At 42.9% G+C, this 24,384-nt stretch overlaps 1 protein-coding gene across 2 annotated transcripts in view; it reads right to left on the bottom strand.

Annotated features, from left to right (window-relative positions):
* LOC129701807 (follistatin-related protein 5-like) overlaps positions 1–24,384 on the bottom strand; it is a 424,382-nt gene that overhangs the window by 5,501 nt on the left and 394,497 nt on the right. Inside the window, exons 11-14 of one of the 2 annotated variants that reach the window (XM_055643258.1) lie at positions 18,104–18,130; positions 9,486–9,604; positions 6,417–6,566; positions 3,062–3,169 (exon numbers count right to left, since the gene is read on the bottom strand). In XM_055643258.1, coding sequence (XP_055499233.1) covers positions 3,062–3,169; positions 6,417–6,566; positions 9,486–9,604; positions 18,104–18,130 — 404 coding nt within the window. The remainder of the gene's footprint in view (positions 1–3,061; positions 3,170–6,416; positions 6,567–9,485; positions 9,605–18,103; positions 18,131–24,384) is intronic. The other variant, XM_055643259.1, reaches the window with a different exon arrangement.

The raw sequence follows: 24,384 nt of genomic DNA, 5'->3' as shown, positions 1-24,384 counted from the left end.
CCTGGACTCTGTGAGCCGAAGGGTCTGATTCCCTGTATCTCTAAAACTAAACTAAGATATCCTGGGTTAAAGTTTCAATAAAACATGCAGCCATTCATACTCAACTCTTGCCCAAATCATAAAGATGGGAATCTTGCTCATGAACCCATTGATTACAATCAAGAACCTAAAATGATTTATTTTCACTTGTAAGGCAATAGAGTCTGGATATCTGCATTACCACCATGAATGTAATGGCATAGCCTAGTTGACTGCTATTGTATAGATAGGGGATCATTGACCTGAGCTGCTAATTCTGTTTCCCTCCATAGAATGCTGCCTGCTTTCAAAGAAAAGACATTAAAATGACATTTGGACAGGGACATGTGGGGGAGAGGTTTGGAGGGATGTGGTCAAACGTGGGCGGGTAGGACTAGCATGGATGGGGCGTCTTGGTTGGCATGGACATGTTGGGAGGAAGGGACTGTTCCTGTGCTGCATGTCTCTCTGACTCTATATGTTTCCAGCATACTTTATAATTTCAGAAAGATCGAGTTGATTTCAGAGCAGCTTGTCTGGCTCATTTGTCTCGCCCTATGAATTTCTTACAGAACACATCACAAATTTGTTTGGGGTCAATTGTTTCAAAGGAAATTCTCATTAAATCAATGTTGTCCTGCATGGCTCAGTGGACACTGCACCTTAACACTCACTCCTGTACCATAATTAATGCTGTAAATTGCTAGCAAGGGACTGTTCCTTTTACTTCATTAACCTCATGACATTACAATCCTACCAATTTTACATAAACTTGGAGGTTTATTAAAAACCCGACATCGACGGAAATATTTCCAAAACACTATTTCGGAATTTTTAAATTTAATCGATTTGTAAAAAAAAAAATCTCCATCCAATGGAAATATGTCGAGGTGTTCCCAGAAAGATAATTTGTGTTTTGGATTTTAACCTCCCTTTGCACCTGTTTCCCACTGCGGAGAGGGAGTTGACATTTCCCAAATGCAACGTAAAATAGATATCAAAGCAATATCAATGTAATTCAATTGTAAGGCACTTATATTCTACAGAATGAAACTCTTCACTACTTGTGTGTTGCATGACAATTTCTTAAAATGGCTAACCCTAAATCTTCTCTGTACCCTTTTAGTCTGAGGCTGCACCCTCTAGTCCTAGACTCTCCCGCTAGTTTAATTCTGAGATACAGCGTGGTCCACCGAGTCCACACCGACCAATGGTCACTCGTACGCTAGTTCTATCCGACACGCTGGGGACAATTTGCAGAAGCCAATTAACCGACAAACATGCACGTCTTTAGAATGTGGGAAGTAACTGGAGGACCTGGATAAAACCCACTCGCTCACGGGGAGAACGTACAAACTCTGAACAGTCAGCACCCGCAGTCAGGATCGAACCCTGGTTCCTGGCACTGTACGGCAGCAATTATACCGCTGTGCTGCCATACCGCCCATTGCACTACTAGAAGCATCCTCTCCACCTCCACTCCATCTTGGCCTTTCATTATTACTCCAGCATTTTGTGTTTATCTTCAGCGTAGACAAGCATCTGCAGTTCCTTCCTACAGATATAGATTTAGAACGTGTCTGCACTCCAGGAAATGAAAGAGCATTCTGCACTGCAAAAGCACTAAGGATACCCGGTCTTCCTGAAGTCGTGTCGGACAAAAAGATCTGGCGAGCTGCAAAGTCATAATGGGGATATCAGCAACTGGAAGCCGGCCAGGCAGTAAGAGAGAGCAGAAGCTGGTCAATAATTAGTTGCCTGTCATCTGTCCACAAGCTGAGAGGGGCTGTCAGAACCGCGGTCAATCTGGCATGGACAATCAGCCACAAGAACATGCTCTCCAAAACCAGTGGCCACCCACCAGAAATGATCTAACGTTGCCAGTAATAACTTTCCGAATCGCAGCCGGCAACTGTCAGCAGCCGGGCACCAACAAATAGCTATTAGTTCTCCATCAAACAGCGATTAGTTCTCAGCAGGCTACTTCCCTGCAATTCACAGCCGTGCATGGGCTGAGAGTACTCTGTTGCACACCAGCAGCGAGTTGCAGGTTCCAGGCACCCCTCCCCACAGCCATCTGGAAACCAGACCACGGGGATAGCAGTGGGGGAGACTGGAATGGAATTAGAGTGAGTGCATTTAACCTGCAGAAGCAAGGTGGGGAGAAGGACAAAGGAAAAAGATCCGGAATCCCGCCTCATGTATCTGTACATTATAAAATGGCTCGATAGTAATCATGCATTGTCTTTCGCCTGACTGGGTAACATGCAACAAAAGCTTTACACTGTACATCGGTGCACGTGACACTAAACTAAACTAAACTAAACGGAAGTAGGATCAATGTTTATTTTCTGATGAGAGGGTTTTCAATCGGCATATGGATATGGATCGCGTGCAGGCAGAGGAGATTAGTTTAACCTGGCAGCATGGGTCAGCACGGACATTGTGGGCCAAAGGGCCTTTTAGAATGGAGTTGAGGAGGAGTTTCATTAGCCAGAGAGTGGAATTCATTGCCACAGAATATTTTGGGTATTTTTAAAGTGGAGATTGGCAGTTCTTGATATGGAAGGGCGTTGAAGATTACAGGGTGAAGGCAGGAGAATGGGGTTGAATGGGAAAGATAGATCAGCCAAGATTGAATGGCGGAGTAGACTCAATGGGCTGAATGGTCTAATTCTGATCTAATGCCTTTCCTAAGATTTAGCTACATTGAACTAATCTGTGCCCACTTAGAAAACATTTGAAACACATGAGGTTCTTCTGGTTGAGAAAGATGCGATTTTTGGTGCTTCATCACCAAGGGAAGGGGGCTCATGTTGTCGACCTCCCTGTGGTGAGCCCGATCAACTGACCTCAGTCAGAAGAACAACAACAAACTGAGGCAGCAGCAGCACCGCAGCTTGGCGCCAACCCGGAGCATGCGCCCTTTTTAGGGCGGGCACCTACGGATGTCGAACCGAATGGCATCACCCTGCTGCAGACTTCTGCTGCCTCAAACGCATGAAGAAGAAGAACAAGGGAAGATACACTGCCTTCCACATACCTGCAGAGTAGGTTTGCTTTTGTTCACATCTCCCCAGCTGAGGACCCAGACTTGGTCATGTGACTTGTCATACTGTAACTTCACCGGAACCGGATCTGTCAACACAGCCTGTGGGAAAAAAAATCACGAGAGGCTTTTAGCAACTGGCTCCTCTACACAAGTGAAGAACTTGAGCACTCTTTTGAGATTGGCATAATCCATGATGCTGTCACATAAATACCACCACAGAAGAGTTATTATTGCCATATGTAAGTAGGTATGTTGCAAAACCTACCTGAATCGTCGCTGAGAATCTGCCCCAGCCCGTGTGCGCGATTTTGCCGCTGTTTAGAGGGGGCGGGTTTAAAACGCGATTTTTACTAGGCTGTTCCAATCGAAGATGTTCAGCCTAGTAAATCATTAACGAAAAATCGCTGAAAGACCCCGTCGCAAAAGGTATTATTAGTTTTATAGGCCTCGAATAATAGTTATAATAGTTTTAAAATCACTCAACTAAAATCTCAACCCGCGACCTCTCGCAGCCCCAGGGTTTTATAAAGCAAACAATTAAAGGTATGTACCTTATTTTTACATTAAAAGGGGCTTCTTAAGACCCCTTTATACAAAGTTTACTATAGCGAGTAGCTCATTTTGGGCTCTTTATATCCCGCAGTATTTTTCTGGGCATTTGAGGGCACAAATCCAGCGCAATGTGAACGTTCTAAACCAGCGCGGACTGGTTTAGAACGTAAATGGACTTTAACTCACAGCAATTGAACACTAAATTCCTTCCATTTGGCCTATAAATTGATGTAAATGAGATTTTAAAATCATGTTTTATTGTGAATTATTTGTGAATATTATTTGGACACTTAGGCTATTTAAAAATGTTAATCATTTATCTGGAACTCTCTGCCACAGAGGGTAGTTGAGGCCAGTTCATTGGCTATATTTAAGAGGGAGTTAGATGTGGCCCTTGTGGCTAAGGGGATCAGGGGGTATGGAGAGAAGGCAGGTACGGGATACTGAGTTGGATGATCAGCCATGATCATATTGAATGGCGGTGCAGGCTCGAAGGGCCGAATGGCCTTCTCCTGCACCTAATTTCTATGTTTCTATGTTTCTATCAAGTAATTGAAGTTTGAAATTAGCTACAATTGGGTAACTAACTAATTATATGCTTTAATTTCAGGTCATCCAAGTAAGATTATTTTATATTTGTTTCAGAATGGTTCAATCTATGATAACTGAAAATTTCATTCAGTTCTCTTAATTTTTAAGAAGGTTATGGGCTTTTGACTGTCCATGATCACAGCTTTTTTGTTATGTCCATAGAAAATCAATAGGGAACAAGATGCTAATTTCCGAGTATGAAAATGGCCATAACTTTTTTATTACTTGAGATATGAAAGTGAATTAGGTGTCAAATTAAACTTCTTTTTATGCTTTATCTGATGGGATAAATTGCAGACTTGATTTTGTAAATCTCAAAATTTTGTAACATTGCTAATGTAAGCACATCCCCGATTATCAAGTGCACTGAATTAGCCTACAAGAGGCAGCATGTTTCGGTGTCATTTTCAAAACTTTACATGATGTAAATAAAATTTTTAAATGGAGATGTTTTAGTGGTCTGGGAAACGACTACTGCAGTTTCCAACGGATCTTTATTCAAAAGTTCGATATCCAGCATACAGGTTTATCAGACACGCCTGCCCACAACAGTGGTCAGCGCTGAACTAACGCGCGCAAGGTAAAAACCGCGCGAAAACAACAGCCCCTCCCGAGTCACGCGACCGTGGCTTCCGAACGTCGGGTTCGAAATCTGCGTGCACTAGCAGGCGCCGCTACAATATTACACTTCCCGATTTCAAGCTATTTATTGTAATTTTAAGTGTAGGAAGGAACTGCATGTGCTTGTTTCAACCGAAGATAGACACAAAAAGCTGGAGTGACTCAACGGGTCAGACAGCATCTCTGGAGTCTCGACCCGAAACGTCACCTATTCCTTTTCTCCAGATGCAGCTGCCTGACCCGCTGTGTTATTCCAGCTTTTTGTGTCTATATATTGTCATTTTAATATGGCTTCTTATATTAGTGGCCATGGTTGTCAGATTGTAATTTTAGTTCGGTTTAGATATACAGCATGGAAACCTAGTTCCTTTCTTTTAAAAGATTTATCATAAATGCATATCATATCATATTAAGAAACTTCTCATCAATGCATATATATACTATCAAATAAAAGTCTCTTTGTATGTATCAATTTATCAATTGGCCCCAGTGTGTCAGACAGTGCTAGTGTGTACACGGTGATCGCTAGTTGCCCCGGACTCGATGGGCCGAAGGGCCAGAAACTGCGCTGTGTCTCTTAAGTCTAAAGTAAAGTAAATTAGTCTTTTAATACGAGGGAACTTGATAAGGTATATGCATTTGTGAGAAGTCTTTTTAGTACAGAGGAACTTGCATTTGATCGATATATAAAAATGCTCTTCCCATGGGCTGATGCTGAAAACTGAACGGGAGGTCCACTCTGTGAAAGACACAATTAACTGTGCACTGCATGCTGAACTTAAATCGTCTGTTCTAGAGATACAGCGTGGAAACAGGCCCTTTGGCCCACCAAGTGGTGGATGTATGGAACAAGCTGCCAGATGAGGTAGTTGAGGCAGGGACTATCCCATTGTTTGAAAGACAGTTAGATAGGTACACGGATAGGACAGGTTTGGAGGGGTATGGACCAAGCGCAGGCAGGTGAGACTAGTGTAGCTGGGACATGTTTGGCGGTGTGGGCGAGTTGGGTCGAAGGGCCTGCTTCCACACTGTATCACTCTGTCACTCTGTGACTCTATCTAAGTCTGCGCCGACTAGCGATGCCGGATTATCCATTTTGCGCGACCAACAGAGGTCACGTAATAATAATTCAACAACACACCTCTGACCCCTCCCGTCTCTCTAAAGCAGTGCTTCTTAAACTATTTCCATGATGTATGCCTCCATGACTCTGTGGAAGATGGAATGACTTTGTGTACTGGCACAGACAGACTCAATTGGCTAGAGGTCTCTATGATATCAAACAATATAAAATTGGTTACACAAAATGAGAGAGAGAGACAAATGCCTTGGAGACGAGGCTCAAGGAACTGCAGGTGCTGGAATCTTGTGCAAAATACATAAGTGCTGGAGGAAGTTAGCGGGTCGGACAGCATCTGTGGACGGAATGTCCAAATGGCATTTGTGAAAGTGGGATAACATATAGAATGAATGAACAGGTGATTGGTATTCAGCACGGACTCGGTGGGTCTGTTTCCATTCTACATCCCTAAGAAAAAAAACTGAAAATGCAACCATGATCTAATACATTAATTAAGATTACCTGTAGGACTTTCTGTGATGGAACGTCAATGATCAGTATCCGAGTCAGTGTGGGTTGGGAAACATAGATGTACTTGTCTCTGATGTTAACAGCAGAGGCCCAGATGCAACGTGGAACAGTTTGTTCTTCCACAGAGGGACATATCTCTTCCTGGAACGAAGCACATTGTTTGTCACTTACAGTCACTGAGGACACTTGTACAGTCGAATCCATTGCCACAGAGGGCTGCGGAGGCCAAGTCAATGGATATCTTTAAGGCGGAGATTGATAGATTCTTGATTAGTACGGGTGTCAGGGGTAATGGGGAGAAGGCAGGAGAAAGGGGTTAGGAGGGAGAGATAGATCAGCCATGATTGAAGTGCAGAGTAGATTTGATGGGACGAATGACTTAATTCTGCTTCTTGTCCCTTATGAACTAATGAACATGAAATCTCTGAACCAAACGTTCGAAATGCCTGAGTAACTCAGCAGGTCAGGCAGCATATCTGGAGAGCGTGGATAGGTAACGATTTGGGTTGGGATCCTTCTTCAGACTGACGGAGAAAGCTGGAAGAGAGGTGGCAGCAGGATAAAGTTTGGCAAGTGATCGGTGGATACAGCGGTGGGCAGGGGGTTTGAATGGCAGATTTTGGACAAAGACCAAAGATGAAACATAGAAACATAGAAAATAGGTGCAGGAGTAGACCATTCGGCCCTTCGATCCTGCACTGGCATTCAATATGATCATGGCTGATCATCCAACTCAGTATCCTGTACATGCCTTCTCTCCATACCCCCTGATCCCTTTAGCCACTAGGGCCACATCTATCTCCCTCTTAAATATAGCCAATGAACTGGCCTCAACTACCTTCTGTGGCAGAGAATTCCACAGATTCACCATTCCCTGTGTGAAAAATGTTTTTCTCATCTCGGTCCTAAAGGATTTCCCCTTTATCCTTAAACTGTGACCCCTTGTTCTGGACTTCCCCAACATCGGGAACAATCTTCCTGCATCTAGCCTGCCCAACCCCTTAAGAATTTTGTAAGTTTCTATAAGATTCCCCCTCAATCTTCTAAATTCTAGCGAGTACAAGCCAAGTCTATCCAGTCTTTCTTCATATGAAAGTCCTGACATCCCAGGAATCAGTCTGGTGAACTTTCTCTGTACTCCCTCTATGGCAAGAATGTCTTTCCTCAGATTAGTAGACCAAAGCTGTACGCAATACTCCAGGTGTGGAACTAAAGATGGAACAGATACAGACTGTGAGATAAGGTGATAGGGACAGAAAAAACACAAATTGTGAAGCCAGAAGAAGGAAGAAGGGCCACGACTGGAAACGTCACCCATCCACGTACTCCAGAGACACTGCCTGACTCGCTGAGTTACTCCAACACTTTGTGTCTTTTTCTTGTAAACCACCATCTGCAGTTCCTTGTGTCCACACTCAATCGTACAACTTTGGTCTGTTCTTGTTTACATTCTGAACAGATCCCTATTTGCACGTTTTGGAAGCAGACTTTTAAAGGGATAGTTTCTGAATGTGAAAAGCGTGTTGTGGTGGGGGAAAGAAACCTAATTGTACATTAATGACCTTTGAACGTGAACATATGTTGGAACTAAAGATGAAACAGCTTGGTTGCTGAATGTTTCCACAGCATAATCCATTAGATAATGTGTTGTCTTTTAGAAGCGTACAACTCTGGCTTGGAGCTAATTTTGATGCAAGTTGAATCTCATTCAAATTAAAATATTTAGAGTGGGCAAAGAAATAAATTACATCACATCAGACATAATGCAATGAATGTGATTCTAAACCATTGCACTAAATTCATTGTATTGTCAGCCACTTCTCTCTGTCACCTAAGGGCGTGTTATTATATTTTGAGTTAAGTTGTGCAACAACTTATCAATGCGATTGTTTTAACTTCTCCGATACCGGGTTCATTTTATTTCATTATTGAGGTAGGGCGGGATGGAGATGGGGGGGGGGGAAAGGGGAGGATTTTCATGCTGTATCCCACCATGCTTTTTCAGAAGAACTGTCAACCTCCGCCTTAAAAATACCCAATGACATGGTCTCCACAGCCTTCCGCGGCAATGAATTCCACAGATTCACCACCATCTGACTGATGAAATTCCTCCTCATCCCCTTTCTAAAGGTACGTCCTTTTATTCTGAGGCTGTGACCTCTGCTGCTAGACTTTCCCACTAGTGGAAACCTCCTCTCTCCACATCCACTCATGTTTCTGCACACTCTGAATGGCTCGATTGTAATCATGTATTGTCTTTCCGCTGACTGGATAGCACGCAACAAAAGCTATTCACTGTACCTCGGTACATGTGACGTAAACTAAACTGAAACCAAAACTCTATCCAGGTCTTTCACTCGTTCTCTCCTGCACATTAGGGACAATTTACAGAAACCAGTTAACTTACAAACCTGCACGTCTTTGGAATGTCTCCGACTACATTTTATCTCTGTTTGTTTTGTTGTTTCCTTCTCCCAACAAACAATGATCTATTCTACATTTTCTTTGATAATCCATTCCCTTTGCCCTGTCTTCACACCCTATACTTCCTTATCTACACACGTCCTTATCTATGTACATCCTACTCCCCTGACATCAGTCTGAAGAAGGTACACAAAAATGCTGGAGAAACTCAGCGGGTGCAGCAGCATCTATGGAGCGAAGGAAATAGGCAACGTTTCGGGCCGAAACCCTTCTTCATATTCAGATTCAGATTCAGATTCAACTGTAATTGTCATTGTCAATGTGCAGTACAGAGACAACGAAATGCAGTCAGACTGAAGAAGGGTCTCCACCTGAAATGTCACCCATTCCTTCTCTCCAGAGATGCTGCCTGTCCCGCTGTGTTACCCCGAAGTTTTGTGTCTATCTTCAAATTTAAACCAGCATCTGCATTTCCACCCCGCACGTCTTTGGAATGTGCTATATATCCCGAAACGGAACTAAGACATTCTTACTTGCAACAGCACAGCAGATATGTACACATAGTTCTCAGTACAAAAGGAAAGTTTAACGCCAAGATATTTGAAAGAGAAGTGTGTCTAAATGTTGTCAACTTACAAAGCTTACAAAGATCCTATCGCTAGCTTTGATCTGCCTCTGAATCTCACATCCCACAGGCTGGATTACTGTGATTCCATCATCAGAGAAAACGTAGAACATATTTCCAACGCTTAACCCTTGAAGACAAAACGCAAAAATGTTTCTTTCGCACACATCCACAGAAAAAAAAATAAATGATGACCTTTTAATATTATTTACTTTTAAACTTCTGAAACACTGTTGAAAATAGTGGGGGGGAAATTAATGAGAAGCAATGTTTTAGGCACTGGAAAATGAAACCCCCCAAAAAAATGGAAATAGCACGGATGCGTTTGGCAACATAACAACTTTCTATGACAACTCCTGGCATCAAGAAAGGCATTAAAACAACATGGCAGCAAATTTGTGTGAAAACGCAATAGGGTCATTTTCCGTTAATGCATTCTCCAGGTATAATATTAACTTGCTCACAATACCTCAACGACAGGCTTCAAGAATGTTTGTTCTGCAGCTGAAAGGTAAATTTAGTTCTTTGGTTTTGGAGATACAGCGTGGAAACAGGCGCACTGAGTCCGCGCCGACTAGCGATCACCCCGTACACTTGAACCGTCCTGCACACTCGGGACAATTAACAATTTTTTTTTTAACGAAAGCCAATTAACCTACAAACCTATACGTCTATGGAATGTGGGAGGAAAACGGAGCACCCGGAGAAAACCCAGTGGCCTCAGGGAAAACATACAAATTCCATACAGACAGCGCATGTAGTCAGGACCACCCCGTACACGAACACTATCCTACACAATAGGGACAATTTACAGAAGCGAATTATCCTACAAACCTGCACGTCTTTGCAATGTGGGAGGAAACCAAAGCACCCGGAGGAAACCCACGCAGTCACAGGGAGAACGCACAAAACAGTTGTATCTTAAATAACTAGGTTTTTCAGATCCATGCATGCATATTGTAAATATTTGTATTGTATCTATTTATCGCATATTTCTCTGAATAAAATATTAAAAGCTAACCATTACAATCTGATGTTCTGAATTCTGCTCTTAGTTTAGCTTAGACATACAGCATGGAAACAGGTCCTTCGGCCCACCTAGGCCACGCCACCCAGCGATCACCCGTTCACTGGTTCTATCGTACTCACTAGGGACAATTCACCTACAGACTTGCACATCTTTGCAATATGGGAGGAAAGCACAGCACCTGGTGAAAATTTACACCATACGGACAGACAGCACCTGTGGTCAGGATCGAACCAGGTTCTCTTGTCTCTCTGCTATGGGAACACGTATTTGTAATTCAGGTGTCGAGTTTCTAACTAATGTCCTTAAAAATCTGGGATGAATGGAAATTCTATTCACAGCAAACCAGGCTCTTGACAAAATCTTGGCTATGTTGGGAGGCCAATTCTAAAAGGTTGTCAAACTATGACAGATTTGTTTATCGTAGAAGTAGGCCTCCTATTTTGCAAAATGTATTTTTCCCTGCAATTTGGTCGGAATAGAAGGATGACATTAGTGGCAAGAACAATGGAAGACCCTGCGTAGGGGAAACTCTGTAGGGAGGGGGGAGAGAGAACAAAGGAAGAGCCTGGATGCTTTGTAACTTTGTCAGTGCCTTAGGTGGCCACTGTTTGTATACCTTGGGTATGCAAGCAAAGAATTTCACTGTGCCTTTTCACGTGTGTCAATAAAGTATTCCTTTCCATTCCGTTCCAAGCAAAATGGGGGGATCTTACAGAAACCGGAGGGGGAATCTTATAGAAACATATAAACATAAAAGGACTGGAAAAGCTAGATGCAGGAAAAATGTTCCCAATGTTGGGCGAGTCCAGAACCAGGGGCCACAGTTTTAGAATAAACGGGAGGCCATTTAGGACTGAGGTGAGAAAAAAATTTTCACCCAGAGAGTTGTGAATTTGTGGAATTCCCTGCCACAGAGGGCAGTGGAGGCCAAATCACTGGATGGATTTAAGGGAGAGTTAGATAGAGCTCTAGGGGCTAGTGGAATCAAGGGATATGGGAAGAAGGCAGGCACGGGTTATTGATTGGGGACGATCAGCCATGCTCACAATGAATGGCTATGCTGGCTCGAAGGGCCGAATGGCCTCCCCCTGCACCTATTTTCTATGTTTCTATGTTTCTAAATTCTTCAATCTTGTCCCTAAAAGTGTAACGTTTGAAACCATTGTCTTAACACAGTCATTTGTATGCAACGTCTTTGCTACCCAAGTCCCTCTTCTTCACTGTCACGTTGCTCAAGTATCTAGATGTGTGACACATGAGTAAGATATAGTGGAAAAAGTCGCCGCTGAGGCCAAACTGTATTATTCTGAAATTGATATTTCTAAGCATTGTCTAGCTTAGTCACGATTTTAGCATTTATCATTTCTATGGCCAGAAACAAAGAGAGTGATTATTATGGTTAGTCAGTCTCGAAAATAAATGGCTTAGATACAAGGCACAGTACGTTAAGAACCCATTAATTTAGTTCAGAGATGCAGCATGGAAACAGGCGCTTTGGCCCTCCGAGTCCACGCTGATCATTGATCATTCGTCCACACTAGTTCCATGTTATTTCACTTTCTCGCCCATTCCTTACATACTAGGAGCAATTTACAGAGGGCCGATTCACCTACATACCTGCATGGCTTTGGGATGTGGGAGGAAACCAGAGCATCTGGAGGAAACCCACGTGGTTACAGGGAGAACATGCAAACTCCGCACAGACAGCACCCGAGGCCGCGATTGAACCTGGGTTCCTGGCGCTGTGAGGCAGCAACTCTACCAGCTGTGTCACTGTGCTGCCCAACATTGTTTAATTAAGATAAAGATTGATTTCAAAAATATAAAAATATTAAATGCTCTGTAAACAATATATTATGTAAGATTTAAGAACTATAATTGAAACAAATACTGATAATATCATGGAATATTAGTTATTAACGTACTAAATATTTGATAATGTGTAACATCCAAATTGCATGTATTTGTTTTCATGTAGACTGCAAACTATTCTGTTATTAGCATTTTGACAGTCGCTAATTTATAATTTTGTAAGTTGGCACAGTTCATTTATCATCACCTGTTCAACGATTTATCGATACCTACTACAGATAAATCTTTGGCCATTAGTAAGCTCAAAGTCCCTTTGTACCCGAGTGCTCATGAAACAAGCAAACCAACATAAACGTTGATTTATATCATAGTCTAGTTTGCCCAACGGTTTAGTCTAGTTTAGTTTAGATTAGAGATACAGCGTGGAAACAGGCGCTTCAGCCCACCGAGTCCGCACCGACCAATCACCCCGTACACCAGTGCTATGTTATCCCAGTTTCAAATCTTGCACATTAGGAGTAGTTTACAGAAGCCAATTAACCCGCGGGACTCAGTGGGACAGGCAGCATCTCTGGAGAGAAGGAATGGGTGATGTTTCGGGTCGAGTCCCTTCTTCAGCCTAGTCTAGACTAGACCACAATAGTCTAGACTACAATAGTCTAGTCTGAAGAAGGATCTCGACCCGAAACGTCACCCATTCCTTCTCTCCAGAGAACTTTTCATCTCCCTTTGTTTGTATCCTCACCCTATCAGAGATATTCCTATTATCATAAACATTCTTTTAGATTTTAGAGATAGTGTGTGGAGACTGGCTCTTTCAGCTCACCAAATCCGTGCCGAATAGCGATCACAATGTACAATTTTACGAAAGAGAATTAACTTATAAACCTGTACATCTTTGGAGCATGGGAGGAAACCGGAACAACCGGAAGAAACCGAGACAGTCACGGGGAGAACATACAAACTCCGTTCAGACAACACCTGTAGTCAGGATTGAACCGGGGTCTCTAGAGCTGTAAGGCAGCAACTCTACCGCTGCGCCACCGTGCCGATCCACATTTGATATGATGCACATGACAGAAGTACTTTATTAATCTACAAATTTTATTGTGACTCAGTTAACGGATGTGGAGGGAATATTTAAATAGGATTCACGTATGTAAACTTTTGCGATGTTCAGCTAGGCAACAGAACATTTGGAAATCCAATTTAAAAAAAAAAGTTGTAATTGAAGAATTTATTGTAAGTGGCCTCTCTGATTCAGTCCATAAATAGCAGGTTGATTTTCCATAATACCAGCTTTGACCTCAAGCATTTAAGAAGAAACATCTTGAGCTCCCTGTTCTGATGTAAACTAGTTTGGGTAGATCTGACCTGAGGACATGAAGATTTGTGTGTGATATCTACTGTGATAAAATATCCCCTGCTCTAAAATAATGGTTGAGATTTCCATTTGGAGATTAACTGAGTGGCATGTTGAGAATGCAGCACTGTGCATTAAATGTGTAGGAAGGAACTGCAGATGCTGTTTTATACTGAAGATAGACACAAAATACTGGATCCCATACCTCAGATCCCGTGGACAAGGGCAATGAACTGGCATCTCTGGGGAGAGAGGAATTCACCAGTCTCTGTGTGAAAAAGAAGGGTCTCTCGATTTCCCCCGAAACTGTCACCCTTGTCCTTCTTCCCCAAAGATGCTGCATCTAGCCTGTCCAACCCCGAGTTACTCCAGCATCTCCTAAATTTGAGAGTCCATCTATCCAGTGTCATTAAGGGTAATACCCATTCCTTCTTGAATTGTCACCTGCCGAGGCAGATTTTGGACTACAGTGAAGTAATACCCAACTTGAATTGTCACCTTTGGCAGATGACACAGAAGGGAGGAAAAACATTGAGACGTAGATTGCTATTTCACGTAAAATAAGATTTTTCTTGTGAATTGCTGTCAATTATATATTTTATGAACAGTCCTTCTTAAGGGCAAACCAAACTGAAATGTACATGGTTTGTAAAGGTTAAAACGACTCTATATTTCATTGGCAACTGACTCTCTCTGATTCTCTGTGGACAATGCCATGGCCAGGTATAGATGTTCTGATCCTTAGCTTCTGCAACATAACTTTTCAATTCGAGCTTTGGGAAATGAAAGGCTTGGTTTTCGAGTGACTTTTCTTACATTCTTAGTCACTTTCTGGAAAGAACTCAGTTCTTCTTGTAAATTAGGTCAAGGGGCGATATGGTGGCGCAGCGATAGAGCTGCTGCTTTACAGCGCCAGATTGGATCCTGACTACGGGCGCTGTCTGATCGGTGTTTGTATGTTTTCCCCGTGACTGCGTGGGTTTTTTTCAGCTTAGTTTATTGTCATGGGCACCGAGGTACAGTGAAAAGCTTTTTGTTGCGTGCTAACCAGTGTATAGATACAGAGCATGATAAGGGAGTTTCGTTTAGTGCAAGGTAAGTCCAGCAAAGTCCGGTAAAGCATAGATCGAGGGACATCGAAAAGGTAGTTAGTTTAGATGTTTAGAAGTTTCCTCCCACACTCCAAAGCCGTGCAGGTGTGTAGGTTGTTTAAGAAGGAACTGCAGATGCTGGAAAATCGAAGGTAGACAAAAAATGCTGGAGAAACAGCGGGTGAGGCAGCATCTATGGTGCGAAGGAAATAGGCAACGTTTCGGGCCGAAACGTTGCCTATTTCCTTCGCTCCATAGATGCTGCCTCGCCCGCTGAGTTTCCAAAGAAACTGACAAGTTTCTAAAGCAAGTTTCTTGCTTTGGCAAAGATTGTAAATTGTCCCTAGTGTGTAGGATAGTGTTAGTGTAAGGGGATCGGCTGGTCGGCATGGACTTGGTAGGCCAAAGGGCCTGTTTCCGTACAGTATCTCTAAACTAAATTAAACTAAACTAAACTAAACTAAGCTTTCCTTCCATTCTTCTGCCTCAAGATTAAAATAAAAGAACATGTACCAGGCACATTTTGTTTTGCAATGTTGTATCTTAAGAGATTTTAAATCAACATTTGCTTATCTAATATATTCTCTAATTATATTTCAATATATAACATGTAAGATTTACGGACTATAACTGCAACAAAACACTGATAATATAATGGGGTTATTTATTTACCTGGACTACGTATTTGGCTACAATAATGTATAATATTCAATTTGTATATTTAGAAACATAGAAAATAGGAAAATAGGCCCTTCGAGCCTGCACCGCCATTCGATATGATCATGGCTGATCATCCAACTCAGTATCCCATACCTGCCTTCTCTCCATACCCTTTGATCCTTATAGCCACAAGGGCCACATCTAACTCCCTCTTAAATATAGCCAATGAACTGGCCTCAACTACCTTCTGGGGCAGAGAATTCCACAGATTCACCACTCTCTGTGTGAAAAATGATTTTCTCATCTCGGTCCTAAAAGATTTCCCTTTTTATTTGGGAAAGTTTAAAGGAGATGTGCGGGACAAGTATTTTACACAGATTGTGGTGGGTGCCTGGAACGTGCTGTGCTGCCAGGGGTTGTGTTAACGGTAGATACGATAGTGCAGATTAAGAGGCTTTTAGACAGGCACATGGATATGGAGGGATTGGAGGGCATGGGGTTGGATCATCATGGTATCATGTTCGGCACAGACCTTGTGCGGTTCTTCTCTACCGAGTGTAGAAACAAGGAACATGCCAAAGATAGACACAAAGTGCCGGAGTAACTCAGCGGGTCAGGCAGCATCTCTGGAGGAAAAGGAAGGGTGACATTTCCTGACTTGAAACATCACTCATCCTTTCTCTCCAGAGATGCTGCCTGTCCCGCTGAGTTACTCCAGCGCTTTGCGCCTACCCTGTTCTATTATCTGTTACATTTTGTACAATTGTGAGATGCTGGTGAGCTTCTGGGGTTGGATTTCATAAGAATATGAAATAGGAGTAGAATTAGGCCATTCGGCCCATCGAGTCTTCTCCTCCATTCAAACATGGCTGATCTATCTCTCCCTCCTGTCTTCTCCCCGTAACCTCTGACACCTGTACTAATCAATAATTTACAGCCATGATTTTCACATTTAACAAATTTTCCAGGTTTAAACCAAGTTGGCAGGGGTACTGCGGGTAGCAATGATCCCTTTTCTTCAAACAGTGAACAACTCAGAGCACAGTGCTGATGAATCTTCCCCTCCAACCCTCTCGCCCCTTACCCTAAAGATGCTGATGTCTTCCTGTGCGGACTTTCATGGCTGTTCTTTGGACCCTTTGCCAGAGTCTGTGTTTGTGTTTGGTTTGGAGATACAGCTACAGATCAGAAAGAAACAGGTCCTTTGTCCCCCTGAGACCACACCGACCAACGATCCCCGCACACTAACACTATCCCACGCACTAGGGGTCATTTACAATTATACCAAAGCCAATCAACCTACAACCCTGTAGGACTTTGGAGTGCGAGAGGAAATCGGAGCATCTGGGGAAAACCAACGCAGGTCACGGGGAGAATGTACAAACCCCGTACAGACAAGCACCCATAGTCAGGATCGGACCTGGGTCTCTGGTGCTGAAAGGCAGCAATTCTACAGCTCTACCCTGTTAGACACCCGAGCCAGCAATGTTGGCATGGGAGGAACACAGCAGTCTAATCTTATGCTAACCTGTACATATCTCTCTCGCAACAAAGGGACGTGGTCACTAAATTAAATCAGAAACCTTGGATGAATTTTAATTCTTTGGCTAGCTTTGGCCTGTGAAGTCCTGCTTTCAATTGCTATCCTGCTGATATCACCACAGGTTTGAGATCACAATGGTATCATGGATATTCTTATCTATCTATTCTAACTTTGTGTGTTGGATGCAAATGCCACTCAATATTGATTTCAGCTTTATCTGGGTTGGAAGCACGGGACATGTGCTCTACAAATACAGAAGGAATTCAATTATCCGCAATTGATTTTCATTCACGAATTTGGCAAATCATTTTTTCATAAATTACCAACCAAATCCAATGCCATTAATAGAGCTGAAACTAATTACTGTGTCACTTGCACATCAATACATGAAAAACATCTGGGTCGAGCTTCCTCCCCTTACATTTATAATCAATAAACGTGCTGGATTATAAAACCATAAGACAAAGCAGCAGAATTAGGCCGTTTGGCCCATTGAGTCTACGCCGCCATTCAGCTGAAGGGACATGGAGATTTCGTTTTTTTAGTTTAGCTTTAGTTTAGAGATACAGAAACAGTGCCCTTCGTCCACCGAGTCTGCACCGACCAGCGATCCCCGCACATTAATACTACCCTACACACACGAGGGGCAATGTTTACACATTTTATACCCAGCCAATTAACCTACAAACCTGTACGTTTGGGAGGAAAACCGAAAATCTCAGAGAAAACCCACACGGTCACGGGGAGAACGTGCAAACTCCGTGCTGGCAGCACCTGTAGTCAGGATCGAACCTGGGTCTCTGGAGGTTTGAGGCAGCAACTCTACCGCTGAGCTGCCGCCCTAGAATGACTCAAAGATGTTAAGATGTTGTCCATGTAATAGCCATATTCCTTGGCCGATGTTTACTTCACGTAGCCCCAAAGATGATCTGATTATTGTCTGTATCTTCCCGGAAAAGAACTATTAATAATTGGGGAAAAGAGGAAAGATGTCGCCTGTCGCAGAGGTAGTGAGAAGACTAGACTTGGAGCTCAGTACGGAGAAAGACATGAGATAATACATCATAAACTGTGCTACAAACAATGAACAAGCACTATGATCACTACAACACAACAATGCATTGAAATACCTTCCTCTCGCCACAGTATGTTTGCAACTGCAGCATCAGAGATTGGAGAAAGCCAGAAAATGTTTTTAAAAAAAAAGGGAAAAGAAAGTCAAAAATTTCATCCATTCACACATGCAAAGAGTTGTACACATTTACCTTTATATAAACATTCATTGAAAAATAAGAAACATTTCAACTTTTCAATGTGTTTTACTACCTTAAAGCCCTGTCCCACTGTATGAGTTCATTCAAAGAGTTCTCCCGAGTTTCCCTGATTCGAACTCGGAGATTTACGGTAATGGCCGCTCGTAGGTACTCGGGGCTCTCGTGGACATTTTTCAACATGTTGAAAAATCTTCACAAGTCTTCCCGAGTTTACCTCATTTCCCGAGTACCTGCCTTTAGCGTTACGAGCCGCTAAGAGACGCCCCCGAGCTCCGACATACCCGCTACGTTCATTCTACGTGCTTACCACGAGTTTGATTTTTTTTTAAACTCGGGAGAGCTCTTGAATGAACTCGTACAGTGGGACAGGCTTTTACTTTACTGCAGATAAGACCATAAGACACTGGAGCAGAATTAGGCCAAGCTGCCCATAAAGTCTACTCCGCCACTCAATCATGGCCGATATATTTATCTCTCTCAACCCCATTTTCCTGCCTTCTCCCCGTAACCTTTGACACCCTTCATAACCAAGTGGCAATGAATTCCACAGATTCACCACCCTCTGACTAAAGCCATTTCTCCTCATCTCCTTTCTGAAGTTACATCATTTTATTCTGAGGTTGTGCCCTCTGGTCCTAGACTCTTCCACAGCTGGAAACATCCTCTCCACATCCATTCTATCCAGGCCTTTCATTAACCAGTAGGTTTCAATGAGATCCCCCTTAATCCTTCTAAACTCAATGAGTACAGGACTCGAGCCATCAAATACAGTTGGTAGGCTAAAGGAAGGGAGAACACTTTGGTAACATCCCTCTAACAGGTCTGAGAGGCAGGTTCTCCCTTTTATATAGCCTCACCCTGGGAGCTTGAGTTGTACATCACAAGAATGTTCATAAGTCATAGGAGCAGAATCAGGCCACTCAGCCCACTGAGTCTACTCTGCCATTCAATCATAGCTGATCTATCTTTCTCACTCAACCCCACTCTCCTGCCTTCTCCCTGTAACCTTCGACACCCTTACTAATCAAGATCCTCTCAATCGCCGCTTTAAAAATGCCCAATGACTTGGCCTTGACTTGGTTCAAACCTCACTGAAGTGCTGGAATTAAATGTGCGTTCTTCTTCTTCCCTTGCAGTTATGCTCCAGTCCATGCACAGTTTAAAATGAGAAGGGACACGAGCAGAGAGGCATTAAGGGTAGACGGGGTGGTCAGATCTGTTGCAGACAGATTGGGAACAGCAAGCATGGGTGGATCAGATTTCTGAGTCATGTAACGTGTACGCTTTGGGCCAATGTGGAAATATAATTGGAGGGATTTAAACTGTTATAGAGTGGTTTGTTAACCTGAAAGATTACAGCGTTTCAAGGACTTGTGGAAAAGAAGGGGAGTTCTCAGATTGGAAACCACTTTTTAAGATTGGAAGAAACTGAGTGTATTTTCTTCCCCTACTTCCCCTCTGTTATCAGGCTTCTGAATAGTCCTTCCATAAACCGGGGTACAGACAGATTCACCTCTACCCCATTGTGGACATTGGGAAGAGTCTAGGGAACAGATGCTCTACAATGCTGAGAACTCTGTATCTTCCCCCCTTGCTCTATCTATTGTACTTGAGTTTAATGATGGTATTTAGGTATGGTATATCTGATCTGTTTAGATGATCAAAGCCTTGCATAAATTCCTGACATAGGAGTAGAATTAGGCCATTCGGCCCATCAAGTCTACTCCGCCATTCAATCATGGCTGATCTATCTTTCCCTCTCAACCCCACTCTCCTGCCTTCTCCCCGTAACTCCTGACACCCGCACTAATCAAGTATCTAGAAAATATTCAAGAATATTTTCACTGTAACCCAGTACACGTGACAACAATTAATCTACACCTGAATAGATTTTAGGCATCAGTTTATGTGGAGAGGATGTCATATCTGAGGAGATGGAGCTATTAATAACAACAGCTTAGATTTAGATGTTCAAAGGAATGGAAAGGAGAACCACAGTGTAATTGGGTGATAATATGCAGGACTCTATGAATCTCTTTGAACTTGTGTTTTCAGTAAAAAATTGTCACACCTATATACATTTTGACATGGCCTCGGGGACAACAGAGAAAATATCGTGCACAGATTGTAATAATCTCTGCACAAAAACCATGTAAGATGTCTTCCGGCATTGAAGTCAGTGGTTCTAGATCACAGCTGCCCAACGCAAATGGATTTAACTTCAATGTAAAAATGTGATTTCAAAGAGCATGTTATTGACTGCAAGTCACCACTAATACATCTAAATATCAGACCATTACAAAGATTTGTGATATATTTTTTAAACTGATTAACCATTTCATTTCATATGAAACCAATATATTTAACTGTTAAACAATTATTTAATCAAGGGGAGAGTGCATTTTGAGGCATATGTCAATTATAAATGTTGCAAAATTTATAATACAGTTGCATTATTTTAGTTTGGTTTTGTTTTAGAGATTCACCATGAAAACAGGCCCTTTGGCCCATCGAGTCCACGCTGACCAATGATCACCCGTAAATTATAACAATCCTACACACTACGGACAATTTACAGAAGCCAATTAACCCACAAACCTGCACGTCTTTGGAATGTGGGAGGGAACCGGAGCACCTGGAGAAAACCCACGCGGTCCCAGGGAGAATGTGCAAACTCCGTACAGACAAGCACCCATAGTCAGGATCGAACCCGGGCCTCCTGCGCTGTGAGGCAGCAACACTACCGCTGCGCCACCGTGCTGCCCAAATTGTGGCAGGAATTTTCACGGGTCAAATAACTCAACTCTCTAATCGCAATGGAATTGTGAATGGAATTATTCTCAGCAGTCCCTCGTCCTACCCGAGAAACAGAGCAACTAAGGATTGCAGGAAAGCTCATTTGTTTCATTTCATTCAGTCAATAAGATCGCCAGATACAGTCATAAATTTAATTTTTAAAACAAAGATATTCTCCTTCGTTAACCCTCCTTTCTTAATTGTCAATAATGATTAAATAGATTATTGTGAAATCTCAAATTAAATAATTATGGAGATCGGACACCACCCTGAAGCATTGCTAATATTATATACAAAATAAAATGGGCAAGAAGGTGACTTAGAGGTTATAATCTAATTTCAGGGTTTCAAGATCTATGATTGAATTATGCAAGGTCTCAGTGATACTAAACCTATTAAATCATCTTCTGTTGCTGTTAGTATAAATGGGAGGTGTCAGAAAGCTTGTTAATTGATTTTTGTTGGCCATGTTACTTTTATTTTTTATTAAGACTGAAATGTGCAAGCAGTTATTGATGACTATGGTGTTGTGGAGGTTAGGTCTATGTTTCAGCCGGATGGAGCCACTGTCAGTCTGTATCAGGCTCATGTGATGAGAAGGAGCACAACATGAGCTAGAGGGCAGGTATTCTATTTGGTTGCATCTGAGGAGGTTGTCCTATGAGGATGCGTGTGGAGTACACAATTGTGTATTATGTTGTTGAATGAACGACCAGAGATCCATTTATCCGAATACCTCAATGCCACAAGAGAATTATAGAGGTGAAGGAATTTAATTTAGTTTAGTTTAGAGATACAGCGCGGAAACAGGCCCTTCAGCCCACCAAGTCCGCGCCGACCAGCGGTCCCCGCACATTAACACTACCCTACGCACACTAGAGATAATTTTACATTTTATTCCAAGCCAATTAAGCTACAAACCTGTACGTCTTTGGAGTGTGGGAGGAATCCGAGATCTCCGAGAAAACCCACGCAGGTCACGGGGAGAACGTGCAAACTCCGTACAGACAGCACCCGCAGCCGAGATCGAACCCGGGTCTTTGGCGCTGAAAGGTAGCAACTCCTCCGCTGCACCACCGTGCCACACAAAGTATTACCAAAGAGTTCTTGGTACGAGGGCATTGCATCCCCAAGAATGGATTTAAAAAAGGTCAAATAGAACTTTAATTTCATTATTTTGAGGCGAGAGAGAGGTCACGGTGATTTGTGAATGTGTGCTGGAATGATACCGAATTCTGCAAGTGTAAATATTAAATAACCAAGAGGCATTAAAAGATTACGCTGGGATTCAGAAGATTGAGGGGGGATCTTATAGAAACTTACAAAATTCTTAAGGGGTTGGACAGGCTAGATGCAGGAAGATTATTCCCGATGTTGGGGAAGTCCAGAACAAGGGGGTCACAGTTTAAGGATAAGAGGGAAGTCTTTCTGGACCGAGATGAGAAAATCATTTTTTACACACAGAGTGGTGAATCTGTGGAATTCTCTGCCACAGAAGGTAGTTGAGGCCAGTTCATTGGCTATATTTAAGAGGGAGTTAGATGTGGCCCTTGTGGCTAAAGGGATCAGGGGGTATGGAGAGAAGGCAGGGATGGGATACTAAATTGGGTGATCAGCCATGATCATATCGAATGGCGGTGCAGGCTCAAAGGGCCGAATGGCCTACTCCTGCACCTATTTTCTATGTTTCTATGTTTCTATTTCTTCACACTTAAAAATGTTGATGGAATATTTCTGACTTGGATAAAATTAAGAGTGTGATTCCAATTGACCTCTTGGTAGGCGTATAACATATCATAAAACACTTTTAATTTAAATTCTACGGCATCTAAACTTAAATGAAAAGCCTTCAGGCTTAACAAGTAGCAAGAACACAAAGTCATAAACGGAACCATGGCACAATAACATAAAATCTCAAATGGCATTTCAGAGGAGGGGATTATTGACTCGAAGTGTTGTGCAGTCAACTGGTTTTAATGCCTGCTTGGCAATTTCGAAGGGTGAATAAAAAAGGTTGGTTTATACGAAGGCCAAGATATTTGGGGAGTTATTGGGAGCTCTGCAGCATCCACTGGTCGACAACCAGTTCCCCACAAAATCCCACGATGTTTTGTGGAAAAGTAATGAGTAGTCCCTTTTAGAACCGCAGTCAGCTGTTCACAGCGCCACGGTGGTGCAGCGGCAGAGTTGCTGCCTTTCCGGCGCCAGGGACCCGGGTTCGATACCGATTAAGGGGGCTGTCTGTACGCAGTTTGTACGTTCTCCCCGTGACCTGCGTGGGTTTTCTCCAGGACCTCCAGTTTCCTCCCACACTCCAAAGACGTACTTGCTTGTTGGTTAATTGGCTTGGTAAAATTGTAAATTGTCCCTAGTGTGTGTGGGATGGTGTTAATGTGCAGGGTTCGGTGTTTGGTGAGAGTCGGTGGGCGCAAGGGCCTGTTTCCATGCTGTATCTCTAAACTAAACTAAAAACGAAACGAAAAAAGTCCATAGGTGGCATAGGATGGTTGGCACAGAGTCTAACATGTTGATCTGTAAAATTGAGCTGGTATCGTTTTTTTTAAGTTTGGAGACGCAGCGTGGAATCAGGCCCTTCGGCCCAGAGAGTCCATGCTGCCCATCGATCTCTCATTCACATGAGTTCTTCATTATTCCACTTTCTCTTCTACTCCCTACACACTAGGGGCAATTTACAGAGGACAATTAACTTACAAACCGGCACCTCTTTGAGATGTGCGGGCAAACCGGAGCAACTGGTGGAAACCCACACGGTCACGGGGAGAACATGCAAACTCCACACAGAGAGCACCCGATGTCAGGATCGAACACGGCTCTCTGGCGCTGTAAGGCAGCAGCACTACCACCATGCCACCGGGTGGTTACATAGTCAATAGCAACGTTTAAACGGTTTTTAGACAGGCACGTGGATATACGGGGAATGTCGGGGACATGGATCAGGTGCTAGCAGATGAGATTTGTTCAACCTGGCATCTTTTTTGGACAGGCACAGACATTGTGGGCTGAAGGGCCTGTTCCTGTGCTGTACTGTTCTATGCTCTGTGTTGCGTTAAGACTAAAGAGGACAGTGTTATTTGTGAATGTGGTCTGGTATGGTACAGGCTGCAGAATTTTGAAGTTTAAGGTTGGTGCTGGAGTGGAGACTGGCTTGGAGTGCACTGAATACTCTGCGGGGGGAGAGAAATATGAATTTGGCTTTCATCAGATACAATATGGAAGCAGATAATGTTATGGAATTTGAATTGAGGTAGTTATTGACTTAAATGATATGGAAAAGAGAGGATTATACTTCAATAAAGAGGTTAGTCTCACTGGCTTACTTA

This window comes from Leucoraja erinacea, chromosome 11 (assembly GCF_028641065.1).
Source record: "Leucoraja erinacea ecotype New England chromosome 11, Leri_hhj_1, whole genome shotgun sequence".
In the NCBI taxonomy this organism is placed as follows: Eukaryota; Metazoa; Chordata; class Chondrichthyes; order Rajiformes; family Rajidae; genus Leucoraja; species Leucoraja erinaceus.
The sequence above is the reverse complement of the archived record's forward strand: the minus strand, read 5'-3'. Positions and strand labels throughout refer to the sequence as shown.